This window comes from Archocentrus centrarchus, chromosome 7 (assembly GCF_007364275.1).
Source record: "Archocentrus centrarchus isolate MPI-CPG fArcCen1 chromosome 7, fArcCen1, whole genome shotgun sequence".
NCBI lineage: Eukaryota > Metazoa > Chordata > Actinopteri > Cichliformes > Cichlidae > Archocentrus > Archocentrus centrarchus.
This window is the reverse complement of record NC_044352.1, coordinates 9,794,472-9,816,751: the sequence shown is the minus strand read 5'-3', so window position 1 is coordinate 9,816,751 and position 22,280 is coordinate 9,794,472. Positions and strand designations below refer to the sequence as shown.

At 39.2% G+C, this 22,280-nt stretch overlaps 1 protein-coding gene across 1 annotated transcript in view; it reads left to right on the top strand.

The window, feature by feature from the left end:
• Positions 1 to 21,081: 21,081 nt before the first annotated feature.
• Positions 21,082 to 22,280, top strand: part of LOC115782896 (uncharacterized) — a 35,079-nt gene continuing 33,880 nt past the window's right edge. The window contains exons 1-2 of the mRNA XM_030733394.1: positions 21,082 to 21,486; positions 21,791 to 21,917. Of these exons, the coding sequence (XP_030589254.1) occupies positions 21,833 to 21,917 (85 nt within the window). The 5' untranslated portion in view covers positions 21,082 to 21,486; positions 21,791 to 21,832. The remainder of the gene's footprint in view (positions 21,487 to 21,790; positions 21,918 to 22,280) is intronic.

The window sequence follows — 22,280 nt, the reverse complement described above, 5'->3', positions numbered from 1 at the left end:
CCAGGATTTCCACGCTATACCACTCATTTAATTATTCAGGTTGAGAACATGAAAATTCTAATTCACTACAACATGTTAGTAAAGGTATCTCAAGTATTGATGGTATCTCTGAGTGCTACATTCAAGGTTTTCTCCTCGGGGGTATTTGCACTGCTAACAAGATTTCTTGTGTAGTTGTAGCGTAAACAAACAAAATCTGTCTTGGATGAACCTGAGCAGAGCTTAAGGGAGGACATACAGGGGGCGGCCTCACAGTAAACAGAGACGGGGAGACAGACAGCGGCACAGAGCTGAGAGTGTGAGACTGAATAAGAGGATGAGAGGCAGGCGCACTGAGGGGGAGTGATGGTGAATCAGCCTCAGTTAGGATGACAAGTTTACCCTGCTCCACCGGTGTTGATCTGCGAGCGTGATTAAGTCCGAGTGACAATTTGATGGCTACTGCCTCCTAATGGGGGAGCTGAAAACTGCACCTCCTTTTTTGTCGCCCATCCTCAAGTGGACCTGCCCTAGATAAGACCTGAAGAATCGATACAACACACACAGTTAACGGCATTTTTTGTGTGTTTTGATAATCATATATTGGTTTTCTGTATAGAAATATTCTTAGATGTTTCCTTTTAGTTTAAATGTTTACTTATACACAATAAAAGTGAAGACAAGCATTATCATTTTATTCAGTTTTTGTCATTTTTAGTGTTTTGTTTTGTTTTTTTCAGTGCTAGAAATGGCTTAGATTGGGCCAATTTACCAGAACTAGTTTATACACTTGTCACCCACTTTATTAGATATACCTTGCTAGTACCAAGTTGGACCCCCTTTCGAGCTGCCCTAACTGTGAGAACTGCCCTAACTCTTTGTGGCATAGATTTTACAAGTTGCTGGAAACAATCCTCAGAGATTTTGGTCCATATTTACATGACAGCATCATGCAGTTTCTGCAGATTTGCTGGCTGCACATCCATCTTCTATTCCACCACATCCCAAAGATGAGATCTGGTGACTGTAGCGGCCATCTGTGTACAGTGAACTCATCGTCATCTTCAAGAAACCAGTTTGAGATGATCTGAGCTTTGTGATATCCTGCAGGAAGCAGCCTTCAGAAGATGAGTACACTGTGGTCATAAAGTAATGGATGCTGTAGCCCATCTGCCTCAGAGTTTGGCACGCTGTGCATTCAGAGATGCTCTTCTGCATACCTTGGTCATAACAAGTGGTTATTTTAGTTACTGTTGCCTTCCTATTAGCTCAAAGCAGTCTGACCATTCTCCTCTGACCTCTGGCATCAACAAACCATTTTCATCACAAGAAAATATAGTGGATGTTTTCTCTTTTTCTGACCATTCTCTGTAAACCCTAGAGATGGTTGTGTGGGAAAATCCAAGTAGATCAGCAGTTTCTGAAATACTCAGACCAGCCCATCTGCCGCCAACAACCATGCCACATTTAAAGTAACTTAAATCACCTTTCTTGTAACCAATGAAGTGGCTGGTAAGTGTAGAAAGAGAAATATGGATTTCCAAGGTGACCATTTGTACCACACCTTGCAAACAGGTTGGTGTAATCCAAAGCAATGTTGTAATAATGAACTAAAATTAAACTTCAAACAGTAAAAAGCTGAACTGAATAGCAATCCTGCTCTGGAAACTAACTGAAACTAAACTTAAAATAAAATAAAATTGTAAAACTAAACAGGAATGAGAAATACAAAATAACTGATTCAAAGTGCATTACAGACAAATAATAAGCTAGCAGAAGAAGAATAGTGAGACAAACGCATATGAGGAATCACAACGATGAAGCTGTAATAATAAAACCAATAAAACAGAATAAAACTCATAATCATTGTAATGAGGGGGAACAATTAAACTGCCTTTTTACACAAGCAGCAAGTGAGAATACCCCCAATTATTATGTGGATGATCATATGAAACATTTCCTAAATTGTTTCTCAGACACACAATACAACATGAATTGTATACATTACAATTAACTGTAACTACACAAATGTGATAATCAAGTGTTGTGTCTTCAGCTTTTTCGAGCATTTACTCCTCTAGATTCAGATTTTTGTGCTATTTTGTAATTGTATTTTATTGCATATAAAAGCATATTATGACTATCATACATAGATACATTTTTGAATCCCCCCCCCCCCCCCCCCCCCCCCCAAGAGGCTTTAGCCTGAGCCAAAGAAAAAATCACCATCTTTCTTAATTAATGTTTCCTTTACACTTGCATAAGACTAATTTCTGATAAGCCCGCTAATGTCTGGCACAAATTGGGCTCATAAAACGGGACAATGTGCCCAAGCACAATGGCCAATCTACAGCAGAATATCTAAAAAAAAAAAAAAAAAAAGCAGAACTGAGGTGTTGCAATGGCCCAGTCAAAGTCCAGACCTCAACATGACTGGAATGCTGTGGTGGGACCTTAAGACAGCTGTGCATAAACAAATGCTCAAAAAGTCATACAGAAAACAATTACTTCAAGTTATTGACAAGCTACTGAATCATGGGATGTACTTTGTTTTTCACACACTGCTTCTACATTTTGCTTTAGGTTTTGTTAAGTAAATAGTCCTTCTGATATGATGTAATCTGGGATTTATACTTTTGTGTTAAATCTACACTGTAGGTATGTCCTTACTTATCATTTTGCAGATTTTATAATATAAATCTACTGATCTATTATGCATGCTTTATTATTTAAAATAAAGCTACCCCAATGTATATAAGCAATTAAAATAATCTCCAGCTGCATCAATAAAGTGATGCATTAATGAGTCAGTAACTATGATCCTGTAATGAAATATACAGTAGTTTCTCTGAGCACTGCACGGTCTGACCTTGGAGTGAATTTGCCGGGACGTCCACTCCTGGGAAGATTGGCAACTGTCTTGAATGTTTTCCACTTGTGAATAATTTCTCACTGTTGAATGATGGACCTCAAATTGTTTGGAAATGACCTTATAACCCTTCCCAGGTTGATGGGCGGCAGCAACTGGTGCTTTACGATGTTGCTGATGGCTTTCCGCCTTTGCATTGTGTTAACACTCACCTCAATGCTCCAGCCCAACCAACTGCCAAAACTTGTGCTTTTATAGAGGTGCTCACACTTTCTGATGATCAGTTCATCAAGTGCACTTGATTTGCAGTATCTAGCTGCTACTTACCTTCTTAATTCCTACATAAGGAGTAAGGGTGTACTTAATTTTTCACATACTGCTTTTGCATTTTAATTAAAAAAATAATGACACTGTGTAATATGCCATGTGTTGTTGTTCATCCAATATAGTATTTACCTGATTTTAAGGCCTGCTCAGGGCTAGATTTTTATTATGTCCTTATATGTAAAACCTTAGAATTGAAAAATCATACAACTCTCTATGATGAGCATGCATACTTTTATTGTAAAATACATTTTAAACATCAATGGTTCAACATTTTTTTCATGTATCTTAAGGCTCTCTCTACAAAGTAAGAAATATCAGTCATATTATTGCAATAACATATTTTTAATGCATTTGATTGCCAACTTATTTGGTTACAAAATGCTGACCAGACAGCCACACAACTTCCTCTCCACATGTCATGGTTCAGCAAGAAATTGGAGCTAGATGCCGGATTCTAAGGCAGAACAGGTAAACGTAAAACTGATCAATTATTTAAGTTGAAAGCCAAAGTCCATAAGGTGCAAAAAAAAATTTTAAAAATACACAAAGAAAGTAATTAGAACCTAATAAATCCAAGACATGAACTGAGAAACACAAGGGTAGATAAACAGAATCCAAACCAGGCTGGTAACACACAAGGAGGGATAACAGACATTCTCACAAAGACTGAAGGGAGAGTAAGGCTATAAATATGGGAAACACCAGGGAAACAAGACACAGCTGAAAAAAATCAGGGTAATGACTACAGGAAGTAATCTAAATGCAAGGCACAAGAAACAAATGACTACCAAACTAAAACAGGAAGTAACTAAATAGGGAAACATCTAACACAGACAGGGACTTGGCATAAGAGGGAGAAAAAAGGGAATAAAAGCTAACAGATATCTAACAGTAAGCCAGACTAAAAATCTAAAGGAAACTAAGAGAGAACAGAATATAAGGAAATGTTCAACTAGGAAACCATAGAAACTCATGAATAAAAGGAAATCAAACACTGAGGAACTATTAAACTCCCAATAATAAACACAAAACTCAAAATAAGCCCACAAAACTCACAAACCATGACACCATGTACATAGACTATACCCGATGCCTGCTAAATAAACATGTTACATCATTTACCTATATTTACACGTAACTTTGGTCTTGTGTGTTGTACACTAAACATGTACTTATTTGAAATTCCACAACCATCAACTCTCTGCACCCTGCAGCGTCCCTGCAGCTTCATAAACCTGTGGTGCAAACCGTTTATATTATGAAGCTAACACAGTAGGTTAAAAAAGTAAAAAGTAGGGCTGAGACTCTACTGTCGTTTTTACTCTTCTCACAACTGAGATAAAAGGTCAATATTAAAATTTCCCTGTGCTAGAAGGATGTTCTGGAGACATTCAAGAATGAAGGAGGACATCCTGTAGATGGTAAGGTTGCCTCTCCACCACACCATTACACCATGCTTTCATGCTGTTTTTACTAAATTCTCACCATACCATTCAAATTTTGCCTTGACCATGTCTACATGCCTAAATGTGCTGAGCTGCTGTCATGTGAAAATTGCTGCATGTGAAAAATTGCAAAACCAAACAAGACATATATTTTAACACTATTTTACACTGTGATGGATACTACTCTGAAAGTGCTGCTCTAAAATTGATTACAGATTTCCATTAATGAGCAGTTGAACCAAATGAAGTGACCTGTGGTTGTTTTTTTCTGGACTAGACTTCGAGAAATGGAAAAACCCAAAGATAGAAATAATTGCTGGGTCTATTTATTTCTGATCAAATATTCTTTTAGGCCCCTCTGTGCCACCCCATGGGGGGGATCCTGGAAACACCCCTGCATGTGAAAATTGCAAAACCAAACAAGACTTACATTTTAACACTATTTTACACTGTGATGGATACTACTCTAAAAGTGCTGCTCTAAAATTGGTAGTTAGAATTTAAACAAACGTTTTTCTGATAGAGGGAAAAATTTAGGGAGCTCAAAAGGGATTTTGTTGAAAGCAGATAAGACTAACATTTATTCATTCATTATACTTTTTGAGAATTTTTTTTTTCTCAAATTCTTCTCATATGCTGCTGAGATGAGATGAGATTAAGCTGTGTGAAGGAGAGAGGGAGCCGGCTGTCTGCACATTTACTGTCTATTATATCAATTCCCTCTTTGTCTGCTCAGTGTGCCACCACATGGAGCGGAAGCCAGAAGTTGCATTACCAGCCTGGCGTGGTGACCGTCACACTGACAGTCCTTATGGGACCATGAGGCGGTGAGGCAGGGAGCTGTGGGTCGGGGGCCCGGGGTGGCGGCAGGCCATCGGGACAGCGCAGCCGTGAGGCAGCCAGGAGACGACTGAACGGGCACCATGGAAACACAAGCAGCCCCAGCAAATCATGGCAACTGGTAACTTAGTAACAGGAAACGATGGACCATGCAGGGTGGATGATTGTGGCTAATCATGAGGGGAGGAGGGAGGGACAATGACGGGCCCTGGCTCTCTGCAGACCTCTCTCCTCTGAAGTGCGAGCTCGCTCCCTCCCCGCATGCTCCGGGTTGACACGGGATTAGAGAGCCGGATTGGGGGGGGGCTCCACCCTTTCCTCACTGTCATTTTCTGTGCAAATCCATGAGGGGGTGTGGATGAGCACACTCCACAAGGAGAGGAGAAATGAGGCGAGCAGCAGCCATTAAACTTCCTTTTCTGTGTTTGCGTGTGTGGTGAGATGTTTAAATAGCTATAATCAATAATAGGGTAACAGTAAATTAAAAACTCATTGTTCTGCATTATAACTTATTTGTCTTGACTGTTGGACCCATGTTTTTTTTTTTTGTGTGTGTGTCCTTTTTTTCCTGTGTGTATGTGTGTGTGTGTGTGTGTGTGTGTGTGGGGGGGGGGGGGGGGGGGGGGGGGCTTTCACCATTAACTCAGGTTAAACTAAACCACTGCATTAACTATTTAGGAATTGTAGTCATTTTTATACACAGTCCTTCATTTTCACAGGCTCCAAAGTAACCGGACAATTAATCAACAGGTATTTTCACGGCTGGGTGAGGCCTGCCTGTTCCCTTGTTAATCTTTGACAAACTAAGCAGATGAAAAATCTGGAGTTTAATTTGGTAGATGTTCACTGGGACTCTCGGTGTGTTTCAAAACACAAAAATAGCACTGGCAATAGCGTTCAGCTCAAGGCTTCACAGCAGACTTTCACTAATGTTCTGGTGACTAGCTCCATATTTTATATCCAGACTATGATTACAGTTTTTTGGAGCCAGAATTTACCATATTTGAGGATGGAGAGTTAACTTATCAGCTACCACTATCAGCAAGCCTGGAACACCATATGGGTGCAGTACACAGACACACATGTCTGCTAATTAGTGCTAAGTAAAAGTCTAATTACAATTTCATCATCAAAACTGAAGCACAAACTTCTTGGCATGCTGCAGCTCACAGGTAACTCCATTAAAATGCCCCAAAAGACACAAACACAGTCAAGAGGTCCACTTTAGTTCCAAGTAAGTATCCACCACCTTAGAGCTGGTATGGAGATGCTAATTATGGATACAGATCAAAACTGTCGCATGTTAAACATGCTTTTTAATGCTGTAAAGTTGGACGTTTTAGCATAGACGACCTCTGTGATGAAGTGGAGTCAGGAATCTTGAGGAGCTTGAGTCAGTGAGGGACTTCTCTCCATTGTGGACCCATCACACCTACTCCATTCCCCACTACAAAGGCAGCAGAGCTCATTCTCCCTCAGACTTATTTAACCCCATGCTATCATAAAGAACACTTCAGGAAATCATTCCTACCATTCTCTATAAATCTGGACATCAGCTCTCCTTTTCCTGACAGGTGAACACACCTGTCAGGACATTGGATTCCACACACAGTTCTGTATCAAACCTCCTTGTTCCTGTTTCTTAGATTTATAGTGTACATGTTATTTATTCATGCCATTTGCACTATTGGCCAGAATCTACAATTTACAATTTACAAACCAACTATTAATCAATTTTAATTGCACAACTGCTGTAATTTAATTAACTACCAATTTACCATACTACAACATACTACCCCATATTTGACAGCTAAAGACCCAAATATTTCCTCAGGGGGTGACAGACACTAAAAAGAGGCTAGAAGGATAGTTTTGGTTTTTTTTTTTTGAGGAGTTAATCTACTCTTGTTTCTGCTGCCCCCAAGTGACCCCCCCAAAAATCACTCACTGCTGTTTTAAATGTGGCAGTTAATAGGAAGTAAATGCTAACTGCGTATTTATGACTTGGTCCCTTTTCTGCAACTGTCTTTAAGCTGCGCGCCTGCTGTCCCTTCCTCTCAGACGACTTCCCTGCCATCTAAGAGGCTGCGAGGGGCCCAGAGGAAGCCTGTTATCACCTCACAAAGGCACATTGTGTGCGAGACCCCGGTGACCTAACCACTGCTCATAAACTAAAGTTTTATCTGTGACATAACATCTGCGTACTAAAATGACATGCAATGAACGAAGTGGCTTCGAAGTCTGCAAGTTGAGCCATAAACAAGTACAAGGTGTCAAAAAGCCAACAGTCATCACAGCAAAAACACGAAAGCATGTGTATTACATGATCTGAACAGTTACAAAGCTCGATTTTCATCCAGCCAAGACACTTGATCAGCCACTCCCATTCACATGTGTGGAATCCGTCAGCACCACCTGGATTTGGTTCCTTGATCACGCCGATACTTCTCAGCCCCAACAGCTGTAATAGGCTCAGCGTGGAGAGGCACAAACACTCCCTGCTGCCCCAGACACTCCACAGCTCTTATTCAACCCTCTTGATTGGCTGTGACATGCTTATGGCGGCCCCCTGTAGCTGCACTGACATCCAGTTTACCGCGGCTGTGTGACACATCTGATTGTGCCTGTCAGGCTCTGTCCTTTTAAGCCTTATCCCCTAAATGCTCCCACTGACCTTTGTCTCTGTTTTCTTCCCCTTTTCATACTTTTCCTCCTCACTCTTAGACCACTTGTTCCTCCCTCTTCTCTGCTCACACTTTTCTAAGGTCTTTTTAGCATCACCCCCTGAAATATGTTGATATTAAGTGATTATTATTATAATGACTGTTGATTGCATGTAATAGTTCATGCGCTCCTCTGGTATCGTTATTTTATTCACAAAACAGCAGGAGTCCATTTCCACAGAGCAAATCGTCACAGTGTGAAATCTGAAATTCCTTCAACAACTTGACATTGAAATTCAACTATGTGACTGCAGAGGGGTAACAAATTGAGGCAAAAACCAATATAAATTATTTTAAAGTTGACCTATTATGCTTGTCCTTATTTTCTGTATGCAATTATAATGGTGGAAGCTCATAGCCAGAATCTGAAATGATGAAGTTAGTATATATACAGTCATGTGAAAACAAAATACACACTTTTTTAATTCTAAGGTATGTATCAGTACATAATAACAAATATATCTGGTCCTTAGACGGTCTTAATATTATTTAACCTCAGATTAACAGCAACACAAGACATAATAAATTATCCCTGTCATAGTCCTCCAGTTCTCTCACTCTACTCTTCCTCTGAAGAGGTGTGTGTGTTTTAGTTAACTACACCTTGTGTTTCAGGGCCGGGTCCTATCTCTGCTCCTGCCCTGCAGTCCTGCACACCTGGAATTAATGAACTCACCTGTTGGTAACACTGGGCAACAATTTTTTACTTTTTGAATGTTGTCTAGATTTCTACAACCGATTTAGGGTATTTTTGCACTGCTGAATCAGGAAATGGCATCCGTTTTTCTCCATCAGGTTAGGTTTTTGTGCTAAGTTGATTTGAAAAAAAAGCAGATCTTGTGACAAAATCGATTACATTTTTGTGGCATTATCAGCTGATTTTTGTCAACACATATCATCCTAAATATGTTTTTAAGAGAAAAAAATGTTTTTCCAACAACATATATTGATTACCTGATAGAAACATGGATTACTGTAAACTGAATGGTGGGCAATGATAAAGGTAAGTACACGTAAATTGCATGTTGCTTCACCATTGTTCAAACTTCAGGGCTTGAACTTCCATTTCTTCGAACTCCTGGAATGCCCAGCGGCAGGGAGGTCTCTCTTCAGAGTCCAACAGTAGTCAGCCATCATGACTGCGTCCCAGCGACCCTGATACCTGGTCTCCATCTCTTTCATGTCCTGATGGAATCTCTCCCCCTGCTCGTCACTCATTGAAACCAGGTTCTCAGGAAACCGGTCCATATGTGAAAATAGGTAGTGCATCTTGACGCTCATGTTGCAGTCCAGGTTTCTGAAAGGTCAGCATGTTGTTGACAAGTTCTGCGTAGTTTCTGGCCTTATTGTTGCCAAGAAAGTTCTTCACTACCAGAACAAATGCCTTCCACGCTTCCAGTTCCACTTCGTTCATTGAGTTTTCGAACTCTGGATCTCTGATGAGCTGACGGATCTGAGGACCGTCAAAGATTCCAGCTTTCAACTTCTCCATGGTCAATCCTGGAAAAGCCTGGCACAAGTAAGTGAAACAGTCACTATCCTTGTCCAGAGCCTTGGTGAACTGCTTCATTAAGCCAGCTTGACGTGCAGTGGTGGGAAGAGTATTCTGTCTCTGTCCACCAGAGGGTCGTTGATGACGTTCCTTTCTTTGCAAGGCACCAATTCCTCCCGCACAGGCCAGTCCTTCTTCGTGTAATGCTGAGCATGGTCCCTACTATCCCACATGCACAGAAAACATGGGTACTTGGTGAAGCCAGACTGTTGTCCCAACAAAAAGTTCACCATCTTCAGGTCAACACAAATAAACCACTTATGCTGATCATAACCAATTTTCTCCAGCACATACTTCACCGCTTCATACTTCTCCTTCAGTGTAGTCGAGTGAGCGATGGGTACAGAGGCAAACTTTCCTATACACTTCGTGGGGTGGCTGCACCATTAACTTTAGTTTTGATCCACCAACTTTATGCTTTGCCGCACCAATTTTTGGAAGACTTCGAGGTTTTATGACTTCAAACTGATCCCTTTTCGACATAATCACCCAGAACTATCGGACCTGAATACTTCTTGTCATTAAAATAATCATTTTCAATCAAAACAATTATTCGACATCGCATTTTACCCCACCAACTTCTTCTAGAATGCTCCACATATGCGTACATGTGAACAAAAACGTAAAAAACGACATGTGGCCATAGCTCAAAAACTTGACCTGATTGAGCAAAACCAATGTGATTTTTGGATTCAGCGCATCAGATTCATCCTAAATCAGCTGAAAAAACGCAGACAACAAATTTGTTGTTGACCAGTGTAATCATCTGGTTTGCTGTGTGCTGTTTAAGAGGAAGGAAGACCTTCAGTCAACATGTGATCGTTAATGTGGAAACAGCGAAGTTGGCTCTTTCTGTCAGAACGTTTGTGGGCTACTGCTCTGTGCCTTTGCCTCACTTGTTTGTTCTCTGTGCTGGAATCCATGTCTCCGAGTGAGTTACTGAGAGAAAGGTTTCCCTGTGGAGAGATTTACCTGTGGACCTGTCTGTACTGGAGCCTTGGATTTGCTAACTGGAAATCCTTCTGCTGTCAAAATCTTGCCTTTGCTTCATTGTAAATAAACCTTTTAACTTTAATTCCGAGTCTGCGTCTGAATCCCATCTGCACCAATGGCTGCGACTGTCATTGTTTAGCTAACAATAACTAAGCCAAAAAAACATGCAAAAGCAGTGTGTGAAGAACTAAGTACACCTATAATTCAGTAGCTTGTAGAACCATCTTTAGCAACAATAACTTGAAGTAATAGTTTTCTCTATGACTTTATCAGTCTCTCACTTTGTTATGTTAATCTGAGGTTGTATTTAAATCATTTAGAACCTGGTAAGGACCTGATGGTTTTTATTTTGACCTGATATGTAAAACCTGAGAATATAAAGAAGTGAACTTTCTTTTTCATATGACTATACAAGTAATCACTGTGAGCCAAAAGCTCAGGCTTCAGACTGCTCAAAAAAAAAAAAAAAGGATTGTTTTTTTTTCTGCTTCTGACTCTACATGATGTCAATGAGATCCCTAATGTGGTCATCTCAGTCAATCAGAGCAGTGCTGGCTTAAAGGGAGGTAGGGGTGGTGCTAAAATGACTGGATTCAGGCAGAGGATGAAATGAGGGGCTGCACTAAGCCCCAGTATAACATAAAGGATTATTCTGAACTGCAAATTATCCAAAGCTGCTCTAGTAGAGTCGTAGAATAAAAATATGGACCTGGAAATTAGCATAATAGGTCCCCTTTAAGCAGTTTTCTCACATTATCTCCAAGGACATAGTAGGTGCCCTTCCTCATATGTAACACACAGCATCAGCTTGCTTCAGATTCAGACTCATTTTCATACAGGAAATACTCTGTTTACTTTAGGCAAGGGTGCAGCATGGGTGTTCTTCTAATAATTATCTGCGCTTTTTTCACTTAGGCCAACTCTCACATTACAGATTTTGGACGAGTCAGATTAAAGAGCCGTTAATGTCCAATCCGACTGTATTGGTAATGTCTAAAGTTCATGGCTGCAGTGAAAACAGTGTGTGAAAACAGCTTTAATAAGGTGCTGGGCCACCATATGCCACCAGAACAGCTTCAGTAATCCTTGGCATTGATTGGATAGAATGTTTTACCACAGGATAAACCATGGGATAAACTTTAAATGAATTTGCTGTGACCCACAGCTATTACTGACTGAATTTAGAAATGTTTTTCAGGCTTTTTTCAATGGCTTTGGGTTCAATTGGTTAAAATCATCCAATCTAACAGTTTAGTCTTGCAGTACAGTCCTACTTCCTTAACCCTATCTGCGGCACTCAGTAACAAACCCAAAGGTTCTTTACTAAAGACTTTAAAACAGCTATATTATTTTTCTATCAATAAATGATCATGTGATTATCTTATATGTATATTAAAGGTATAACTCAAACTAACAGACTCACAGTAGAGTGTTTCCCCAATTCACCTTTGCTCTAAAGAGCTGTTTGTTTTAGTTTTTAATGCCTCAAATTTACTGTTTTCTCTCTCTCATTGACCTCGGTGCATGATTTCCACACCATTCCTGACAAACCCACTGGACACTACCTGAGAATTACCACCACAACTCAAATTTCAGCACAGTATTTAGCTCCAAATGTAATATTTTGCTGTACTTTTCTCATAGTATTGTTTTCAGCGGCAGTAGGAACATAACCGTTAGACCTAAATACATGAGAAACAGAAACACACCGTCACTGTAATGCTACATGAATGGATGTATGTTGCTGCTCGCTGTCAAACTTCCCGTGCAAACTCAAATGACCATGGTATATTAGTGTGTGTGTGTGCAACCTGTACAAAGTGCCCCCAGCTGGCCAAAATAAATTGATAACTAATGCAGATTTATATTTTACTATGAAGGGGTTACGTACATAGTGTAGCTCATAAATGTAAAAGCAAAATAAGTATAAGACAATTGTTTAACATCCTACCGTAATCTATGTACATAATTAATGACATCGTGTGATATGTTGTGTATGTCTGAATGTGTGCATAATGCATAGACTGAGTAACTTTTCTAAGGAAGTGAGTTCTCTGGCTACACAAAGAAATCATTGGTATGGAAGTCGATGGGAAAATGGTCCTCGTCTCTTGATGTGCCACCTCACTCAACACTTTCCTGATAATTTTATGGTCTCATTTGTTAGTTTCAGCTTTTACTAAATATAGCATGGTGTTTATTTATAAATTATGACACCCCATTAGTTTAAAAATGGTTAAGCTTTCAGAGCAGGCCTACCTTGTCATTTGCAATGGCATGACCATGCAGTGACCCCCAGTTTTACTGTCACATCCATCTTTTGCTCAGGACAGCTTGTTTCAAAAGGCTTGAAGAAGTGAATTTTTAAACCAGTGGGTAATATCACAGTGGCCAAACCCATCTTTTATATAAAATGCATGATCTAGATATGCATGAGCATTTGTTTGGTTATTATCTGAATGGTGTAGCTTGAATCAAGTCCAGTAAGAGAACATTTAGATTGTGGTAATCATACGACAGTATATTTTGTGTTAAGTTTTGCCCATTTCACAGTTTATGCAGTATTCTGTACTGTAGGTGGTGCATGCACTGTGTTTATAAAATGTGGACAAATAAACTTTGTTTAATAAAATTTGTTTTGGTGGATTTTTTTGTTGTTGTTGTTGTTGTTGTAACATGCTTCTTGTCAATTAATCTTATACTGTTGGAAACCTCTTTATTTCCCCTTAAATGGTGCCACATTTGTAAAGAAAATGCTTTTGTGTGTTAAGCAGCAGAGTTGAGTATGTGGGTTGTGCTGTTAATTCTTGTTTTGAGCTTCTGGTACCCCAGGTGCTGACAGTCAGGCTTGTCATCATTGGAGGAAATCTCAGTGCAGAGAGATATTGAGATGAGATTCTGTAGCCAGTGGAAATCCCATATCTCCACAGTCTGGCACAGAACTCTATCCTCCAAGATGACCCCCACAGAGCAGGTTTATCAGAGACTACCTCCAGAATCTGGGAGTAGCGCGGATGGAACGGTCTGCCTGCAGTCCTGACCTCAACCCTACTGAGCACTTGTGGGACAAGCTTGGGTGTGCTGTTCATGCCAGAGTGACCAACACAACTACACTGGCTGACTTGCAACAAATGCTGGTTGAAGAATGGGATGCCATCCCACAGCAGTGTGTGGCCAAGCCGGTGACCAGCATGAGGAGGAGGTGCCAGGCTGTAGTGGCTGTGTATGGTTCTTCCCCTGTTTGTTAGCTGAATCAATTGCTCATCTGCCAATATGTCTTGTTTCTTCAGGCTTCATCCAGTCCAATAAATGACACCAAACAAGAGTCAATAGCAGAACAAGCTGTTTGGCAAACAGCCAAACAGGCTTTCCAATGGTATATGATCTGTTGCCAAGAAGTGTTGTTACAACAAAGAAATAATCCACCAAACACAAATTTCCTTACTTTTGTGCTAATTTTATTTATTTATTTTTATTTATTCATTTTAGTTGTAGTTTAGTTTAGTTGTGCAAGATTGGCACCATAATGCTTACATATTGAAACAAGATGAAATTAAGTATTTGCTAGGGATTATTTTTAGCCAGCATCCAGATAGAAAAAAAAATCAAACATTAAAAATGTTGAATTGGAGTGGAGGATTTTGTTTATGATGCCAGTTAGATTATAAAATACGATCCCTGAAGGGTAGTTCAGTCTGAAGGCTCATTAGCTCCCAAAATGCTGCCATTTTACACAAGGACAGATTTCAAGCTACGCCATCATAGCAGCTATGTAATCTTCAGATGCAATCAAGCAGAAATGTAATCTAATTTAAAGAGTTTCTATGAATAAATACAGTCTATATTATAAAGTATTGCACTTGTGATGCACTGGATAACACAGCGTTTTGTCTGATGATGTTGCACGTGGCAGCAGTTGGACCAGATTCAGTTTGTCAGACAGCAGCACTGCCCTTCTTTGCCAAAACTAACCTTTGTGATAATGCAATGGCTCCATTTACATGAATGTGGGATCTTTTTTTTTTGTGAACACATTAGACTCATTTGAACTTTTAGGGACTCCATTTTTTTTCAGTGACAGTAGAATTGTGTGTGGACTGAAAATAGCATATGTCCATTTTCATAGCAGGATATATCACACAATGTAAACACAAGAAATCCAATACTTTCATTTTCTTTTTAATACACAAAATCTGTCCGTGTGTTTGTTTGTTTGATCACACACAACTCCTAGACCATCAAGAGCTAAACAAACAAACTCGGTGCACGGGTACATCTTAGACCCCTGAAGTTTCTAATAATTACAACAAAACAATGTTGCCTAGCAACCACCCAGCAACAGGCTAAAATTAACAGTTTTTAGTATTTATGCACCTCCAACACCTTATGAAAGCGCCGTATATTATTATTTAATCATAATAAAATCTAATTTGTATCCACAAAAGTTGAATTATGGATAATATATTATGATACCTTCAAATTGCCTGGTAACAACCTAGCAACAGGCCAAAATGGCCTGTTTCTAGCAACACCTTATGAAAGCATCCCATTGTTTTTATTTTATGGTAATAACATCTGATTTACATCCACAAAAACTGACAAAAGTTGCCAGGTGGTTGCTAGGTGGTTACTAACAGTTGCTAACAACCAACAGGCTGGGATTAATGCCAATAGCACAAACAGGCCAAACAATACTGTTACATGGCCCTGTACTAATATCTATAAATAGTCAATTTAGGGGGGAAAAAAGGATGTTTAAACCTGGGTTTAACTTGTGCAGTAGCTGCCATGAGGAATTAGTTCACTATGTACACTTTCAAAATGTTTAAAAATAAGGTGTTAAGTATAAAACTGAGATATGATTGTCATTGTTTCTGAAACATTTGTTTTGTGTTCTGTTTTTTATTTGTTTTTATTTAATTATTTTCTTTGGTCTTTGTTTTTTGTGAAAGTCATGAAAGTGTTGCCACTTGGAATATGCTGTATGTAAAAAAAAAAAAAAAAAATGGTAGACGTCACCAGTCTGCAACTTTTTCAGTAAATAAATAACGTTCTTTACATTTGATTTTCACTTTTGTTTGTTGTCATTTTTTTTTAAAAATGACCAAAATAAAAAAAAAATCAAACACAAATGGCTTGCTAATTAAATTATTTTAAGTCAACAACAATATGAATGGTTGAGTGTGTCCAAATTTTTGACTAATACTGTATGCAAACTAAATCAGCCTGAACAATGCTGAAAAAAATGACGATTGCTGGTTTATGGACATAACTTTTAGGTTTTGGCTTCTCGTGCAAGAATAACATCAGTGTTAAAGTGGTTCTTTTTATTTAGTTTAAAAAAAATCGAATAAGTCAGGTAAAATTTTTGTGACCGCTGAGTGTTTCAATAGGCACTTTTCAAAAGTTAAAACATATTCTGAAAGTGATAACCACTCCTGCTGTAACACTTGTAGACACAGGCTGTAGAAATCGATATCTGAGTGGTTAAAAAAAAAGACATTTTTGCTTCTGTTCATTCCCCTTTTGCAAACCTCATTTCCTTGTTCTCAGACTTGTAGTTCTTCTTCCTCTCTCCGGATGTGCTGATATTGCATAGTTAACATAGCCAACTGTGTTGCTATTTTACATCCACTTTTCATCATGAGGCAGGTACAGCGGGGAGATTTTGTGCTCTGAGGGCCAAAATAAATTAGCCAGTGAATCTTAACTTCAGACATTCACCCAAGCTGCAAAAGTGTGTGAAGAATCTGAAATCCTGGAATATTATTCAGGAAAGAGCTGCTGTTGGTATCTGTAATGCAGGAAAAATGCTTAAGTTAGATCAAATTAGCAAATCTGTACCCTCTGATCATATATCCCATGATATGTTTGTGACTGCAGTTGTTGCTGGAGAGAGTTCCTTTTGTGGGCATGGTTATAATTAAGACTCCTGCATTCCTTTGTTTGACCTTTTTGACCCAACATATGTGAATATATAAAGAAATCTCTAAATGATCAGAGATTTCACTCTCATATTCACACATTTCACATTCACAGCATCACTAAGATACTAACCACATAAAGAAAAGTGAACATGCTGTGCTTTCTTTCTCTCCGCTGTGATAGCCCCCAATATCAGGAGGATGGGCTAGCCATGAGGTGGTCAGACAAACAAAGCCTTCCCTGACCCCCGCGACCCCACTGTGGGCTACAGCTTACCACAGATGGTGTAACAAAGACCTTCATAAAAAGCCCTTCAGGGGCAATTTGCTGTTTTTACTTATTAAAACAATATTTCACACTGTAAGAGCATTTTCACATTAGGAGTTGTACTAGAGATGTTATAAGAGAGAGCCATGGCATTCAAATCATGAACTGAACTCTATGAGAGAAATATGGAAAAGCAAAGATGGTCTTGGGAGTATAATTTTCCAGCGGAAAAGCTTTTTAAAGCCTTGTTTTAGGGAAAGGTCTGTAAATATTAGATGCTATTTTGTTTTTAACATATTTGACAGGTGAGCCTATATGTGCTGTTTTTATGTCCCCACGACCACTGAAATTTAAATTAATATAGATAAAGCTTCAAAACAACTGTCCAAGTAAGTGTTAAGATGGCTGCCAAGTGGTAAGACTTGTATCTAAGGAGGATTTTGGCTGTTTCGTGGACACTTCAGCACAGGCAGGCTTCCTCAGCGTACACTCTTTCCACTCAATCCTAATCCTTATTTTATTTATTACCTTCTGTCACAATGTGGCTCATAAGGCCACGATAAAAGGGTAAGACAAATTTGATCAAAAATCATTAAATAAGCAAATCAACTTACAGTTATGTTGCTTCAGTTCATTGAGCTTTGCAGGTATTTGTTTATGCACAGCTCTCTTAAGGTCCCACCACAGCACTTCAATCCGGATGAGGTCTGGACTTTGACTGGGGCATTGCAACATGTTGATTATTTTTTGTTTTTCAGCCATTCTGTGATAGATTTGCTGGTCTGTCTGGTAGTATTGTCCTGTTGCATGACCACATTTGGGCCAGGGTTTAGCTGTCAGATACATGGCCTCACATTTGAGTCTAGAATACTTTAGTATACCATTGTGCTTAACAGTTGGTATGAAGTGTTTGTGCTGATATACTATGTTTGGTTTTTGCTCAAAGTAGCACTATATATTATAGCCAAACATCTCCACTTTGGTCTCCTCTGTCCAAAGGCCATTGTTCTAGAAGTCTTGTGGTTTCTTCAGATGCAACTTTGCAATCCTAAGCTGTGCTGTCATGTTCTTTTTAGAGAGAAAAGGCTTTCTTCTGTCAACCTTTCTAAACAAGCCGCTTTTGCTTAGTCTTTTTCTGATTTTACTGTAATGAATTTTAACATTTAACATACTAACCGAGGCCTGTAGAGCCTGAGATGTAGCTCTTGGGTTTTTTGCAGTTTCTCTGAACATTGCACTGTCTGATCCACAGGCATCCACTCCTGGGAAGCTTGGCAACTACGGACTTCAAACTGTTTGAAAGTGACCTTATAACCCTTCCCAGATTTGTGGCCAGCAACAACTGCTTCTCTAAGATCACTGCTGATATCGTTCCTCTTTGGCATTGTGTTAACACACACCTGAATGCTCCAGACCAGCAAACTACCAAAACCTGTGCTTTTATAGAGGTGCGCGCACTTTCTGATGATCACTTAATCAAGTGCGTGATTAGCAGTGTCTGGCTGCTGCTTACTGTCTTAATTCATTTGGAATGAGTACGGGTGTACGTTGTTGTGTACTTTGTTTGTATAATGTTTTATTTACATAATTTTAGAACCTGCTAAGGACCAGATGATTTTTGAAATGTCCTGAGGGGTGCCCCTTCTTGTACACATGACTGTAAATATATATTTTTAAAAAACAACAACAAAGCTATGTGAAAGTAATTGGAGGTACATTGCTGGCTGTTCATGAAAGTGGAGATAGCATGAGAGTGTTTCATGGTGCAAGGAAACAATATGAAGGAAGTAAAGAGAAACTAAGAGATCATAAGACGCAGCAGCCAGAGAGCAAGTGGTGCCAGCAAACAGATTTATCAGGTGGAACTGACAATTCCCAATTTAATTTAAATGCATTTATTTTTGTTAAATTCAAGTTATACAGTTTGTTCATAAGAGGGAGCTAGAGCACCTCAAACACACAGAGTGTGAGTTAAAATACTGTAAATCTGTATTTCTTTGTCAGTTAATCACTTTTTGGGAAGCAAATTAAACCATGAAAATGTACCTTATCTGATATAATTAAAATGCACAAGGGTAGGTTTTCACATTAAATCTCTCAAACACTCAAAAGCCCAAGGAGTAGTTTACATCAAAAATAAAAATAAATTAATCAACTAATTGATAAAATATATAGACAGAACTTTTTAAATAACATTTTTAATAACTTAATAATTATTTTTAGATTTTGTTTTAAGGACTTACACACATAAAACACTTTTTTTCAAGAGTTGGCCCAAATGTATTACGAAACAAAACAAATTTACGAAAGTAAACTAAGTGTAACATTAACTGCACAGCCCCTCATTTTAGAAATAAAGTAACCCCTACTGTAAGATTAATGTCAAGTGATGTCCAACAGTGATCATTACAATAAATAAAAATTAAAATGTAAACACAGTAGGAGTAAAATGCACAGGAGTTAGATAGTAAACTAACATATTATTAACATTTTCTGTCTACTTTTGTCTCATAATTATTAAGAAGTAATTGATTTATTTATTAATTGTTAATACTGCAAGGATAGGCTAAAAGCCATTAAAAGGAACAACTTTTGGGTTGCCAGATTGTCAAAAATCCTCCTCCTACATGACAGTTTGCTATCTTTTGGGCAATATCTGCAGGACATTAGGACCAAAATCCTTTAATAAACTTCTTATCAACATTAATAATAGAAGAATTGGAGTCTACTGGATAGTAGAATCCAAAGTTCTTTGATTTATTCATCGAGGCACCCTGCATCCTGTAATTATAATACCAAAAGGTAATGAGGGAGACATTTGCATTACAGTGTATCCAAACAATGCACAATAGTGTGAAAGTCAAAGAGAATAGGAACTTCTGAACTTATGTTACAAACATTTTAAGTTTTAACTGGTGAATATAAGAATAAAAGAGTTCAACTCTTTCATTATTGTTTTGTAAAGGTGGATTTTTATACTGCAATATTTACTCAGTAACAGTGCAACCATACCAACTGAGGAAAAACTTTACTTTTATAGCCAATCTATAATCAATCTTTTGTTTGTTTGTTTTTTACATTTAAGATGTGTTGTATAGCATGGAAACAGGGCAGTTAGCTCAATTTATCTGATTGTACTCATGTACTTTTGTGACAATTGCTGGAAGTAATTTGTATTAAAATGTTCTGCTCCACCAACATTCAAACTATCTGGGTGATAACAGCAGAGGACAGCAGTGGCGTGTGCTTATCCTGCATTCAGAAACCTGTTTTTTAGGTGGACGCCTTTCCCTGGTTGCGATGGTGCGCAAATAAATGGGGAAACCATTAAATCTCTACCACAAAGCTAGTGGCAGAATCTACTTTTTTGAGGCTACTAACATCATGCTATGCTTTATATGCCAATTACATTTCTGCTTTACATAGCCAGTAAAATAACACAATGTTGAATCGAGGGTTTGTGTGCCCCAGTGGTGGCACGGGGAATAAATAGAGAAAAAGCCCCAACCAAGTCTATTAGAGTCATTTTTAAATGCCGAAAGAGATGCTGGGTCAGGATCAGCATTAGCAGAAGTCCATGTTTCTTTGTTCCACTCATGATGGATGCCATAGTCCTTCTGCTCACCCGCCTGTTAATGCAGCCACACACGTGTATGCCACCAGGAAGAAACAAAATGGCCACAGAGCGGTTGTCAGTAGTAGACATTTTAAGCCTGTCGTATCTGTCAAACACAGATGTGACTGATAATGTCAGACTGATTTGCGTACAGGTAGCTACGTCCGGAACCCACTTATAGTGTCCTGGATGGCTAAATGACTGTCACTTTGTCAGTGTGGAGGTGAAGTGAGCCGTCTATAATATTCATACCCTCACGAATCACGAGCTATGAAATAAACCGTGCCACACTGGTTCTTTCATCAGTACGTGGGGCGGTTAAAATCTGTAGCCAGCTTTTATTCACGGTGTGGTCCGGTTTAGAAAAGATCTGGGGGGGTTAAAAATACACACAAAAAAGCTTAACTACAGAGCCTGTCGCCTTCCACCTTCTGAAGCTGGTGCTAAAGCCCTTCGGGTGGGACAGGCCCGATAAGCAAATTGGTGCCATTACTGCGTGTTTAACAGTCGTATTAGCGTTCTGCTTAAACGAAATCGTTGTCGCGCTCGCTTTCGACATGACACCGTGGAAGAAAGTATCTTTACTCAAAATTTAGTGTAATAAAGCTTCACCATTTTTTTACGTCCATTTACAATTATTTGCTTTCAAAAGGAAAGCGTTAACTGTCAGACTACCCGAAACGGCTAACCTTTCCCCTGCCACTGAACCGAAGATGTATGCTAGCATGCGTATTTGTCGGTCACCATCGACTTTTTTTGGACGCCTCTTTCGTCTTTGAGGATGGCTAGCCCTACATTGACCGAAAGTTTGGTTACATTGGGGCTGATTTTAAGTGAAGTTTATTGGCATTTTTGCTCTACATGGCGGTTACAGTACCCGGTGTATAGCCAACAATCTATTAATTTGACAGCTGCAGCTAGTTATATCGGGAATGGAAGCCGGATACACGGTAATTGTAAACCAACCTTAAAATTATTTACTTTGGGTGTTTTTTGGGGGGGGGGTAGCCTTAATTTGAACAACTGAATGATTTAAGTTCTAACTTTAGATGGGGATAATTATTTTGGCACACAGGGCGGCTACAGCGACTTTGAGTGACTTGGCTAGCTTGGATCTGATAGTGGGGCAGCCATATAATTTCGAGCAACAGTAAACCGCCGAGCTTTGCTCTGCCTGTACGGAGCGGTAGCGTTAAACTGGATAACTTTTACGTACAGCCCGTTTTTTTTTTTTTTTTTTTTTTTTTTTGACAGGGTTGAGTAATCCACAGGAACGCCTCCTTTGTCGCTCGTCCAATGGACGGCCAAAAGGGCCGGTCTACGTATGGTGAATGTGCTTTAGGAAGGCGCTTTGAGTCTGTACCTAGAGGGAACGGCGGAGGTAAGTTACCCAGGATCTAACTGGTGTATTTGTATTAATAGAAAACAAGCAGATTCTCTTCTGCTCAGGCCGTACCGAATAAAGCAAGGTTAAGGGTAATGCAAAGGGTCATGCTGTTAGTGTCTTTATTGTGCCGGTTTTGTGCAAATCCAGCCCTCTGCCTGCTCATAACACAAAGACCGGCTCGCACCATTCTACGGATACACCAGCAAATGTAGCCGGGGAGATTTTTGACTTCCTTACGAGATCTCTAATTGCTTTCGATTAGATTTTCTTGGTTCCAGTTGCAATTGATTTACTTACATTTGTGTCTGATTTTGACTTCTTAACCGCTACAATGTAAAATTAAAACAGGGGTTTTAG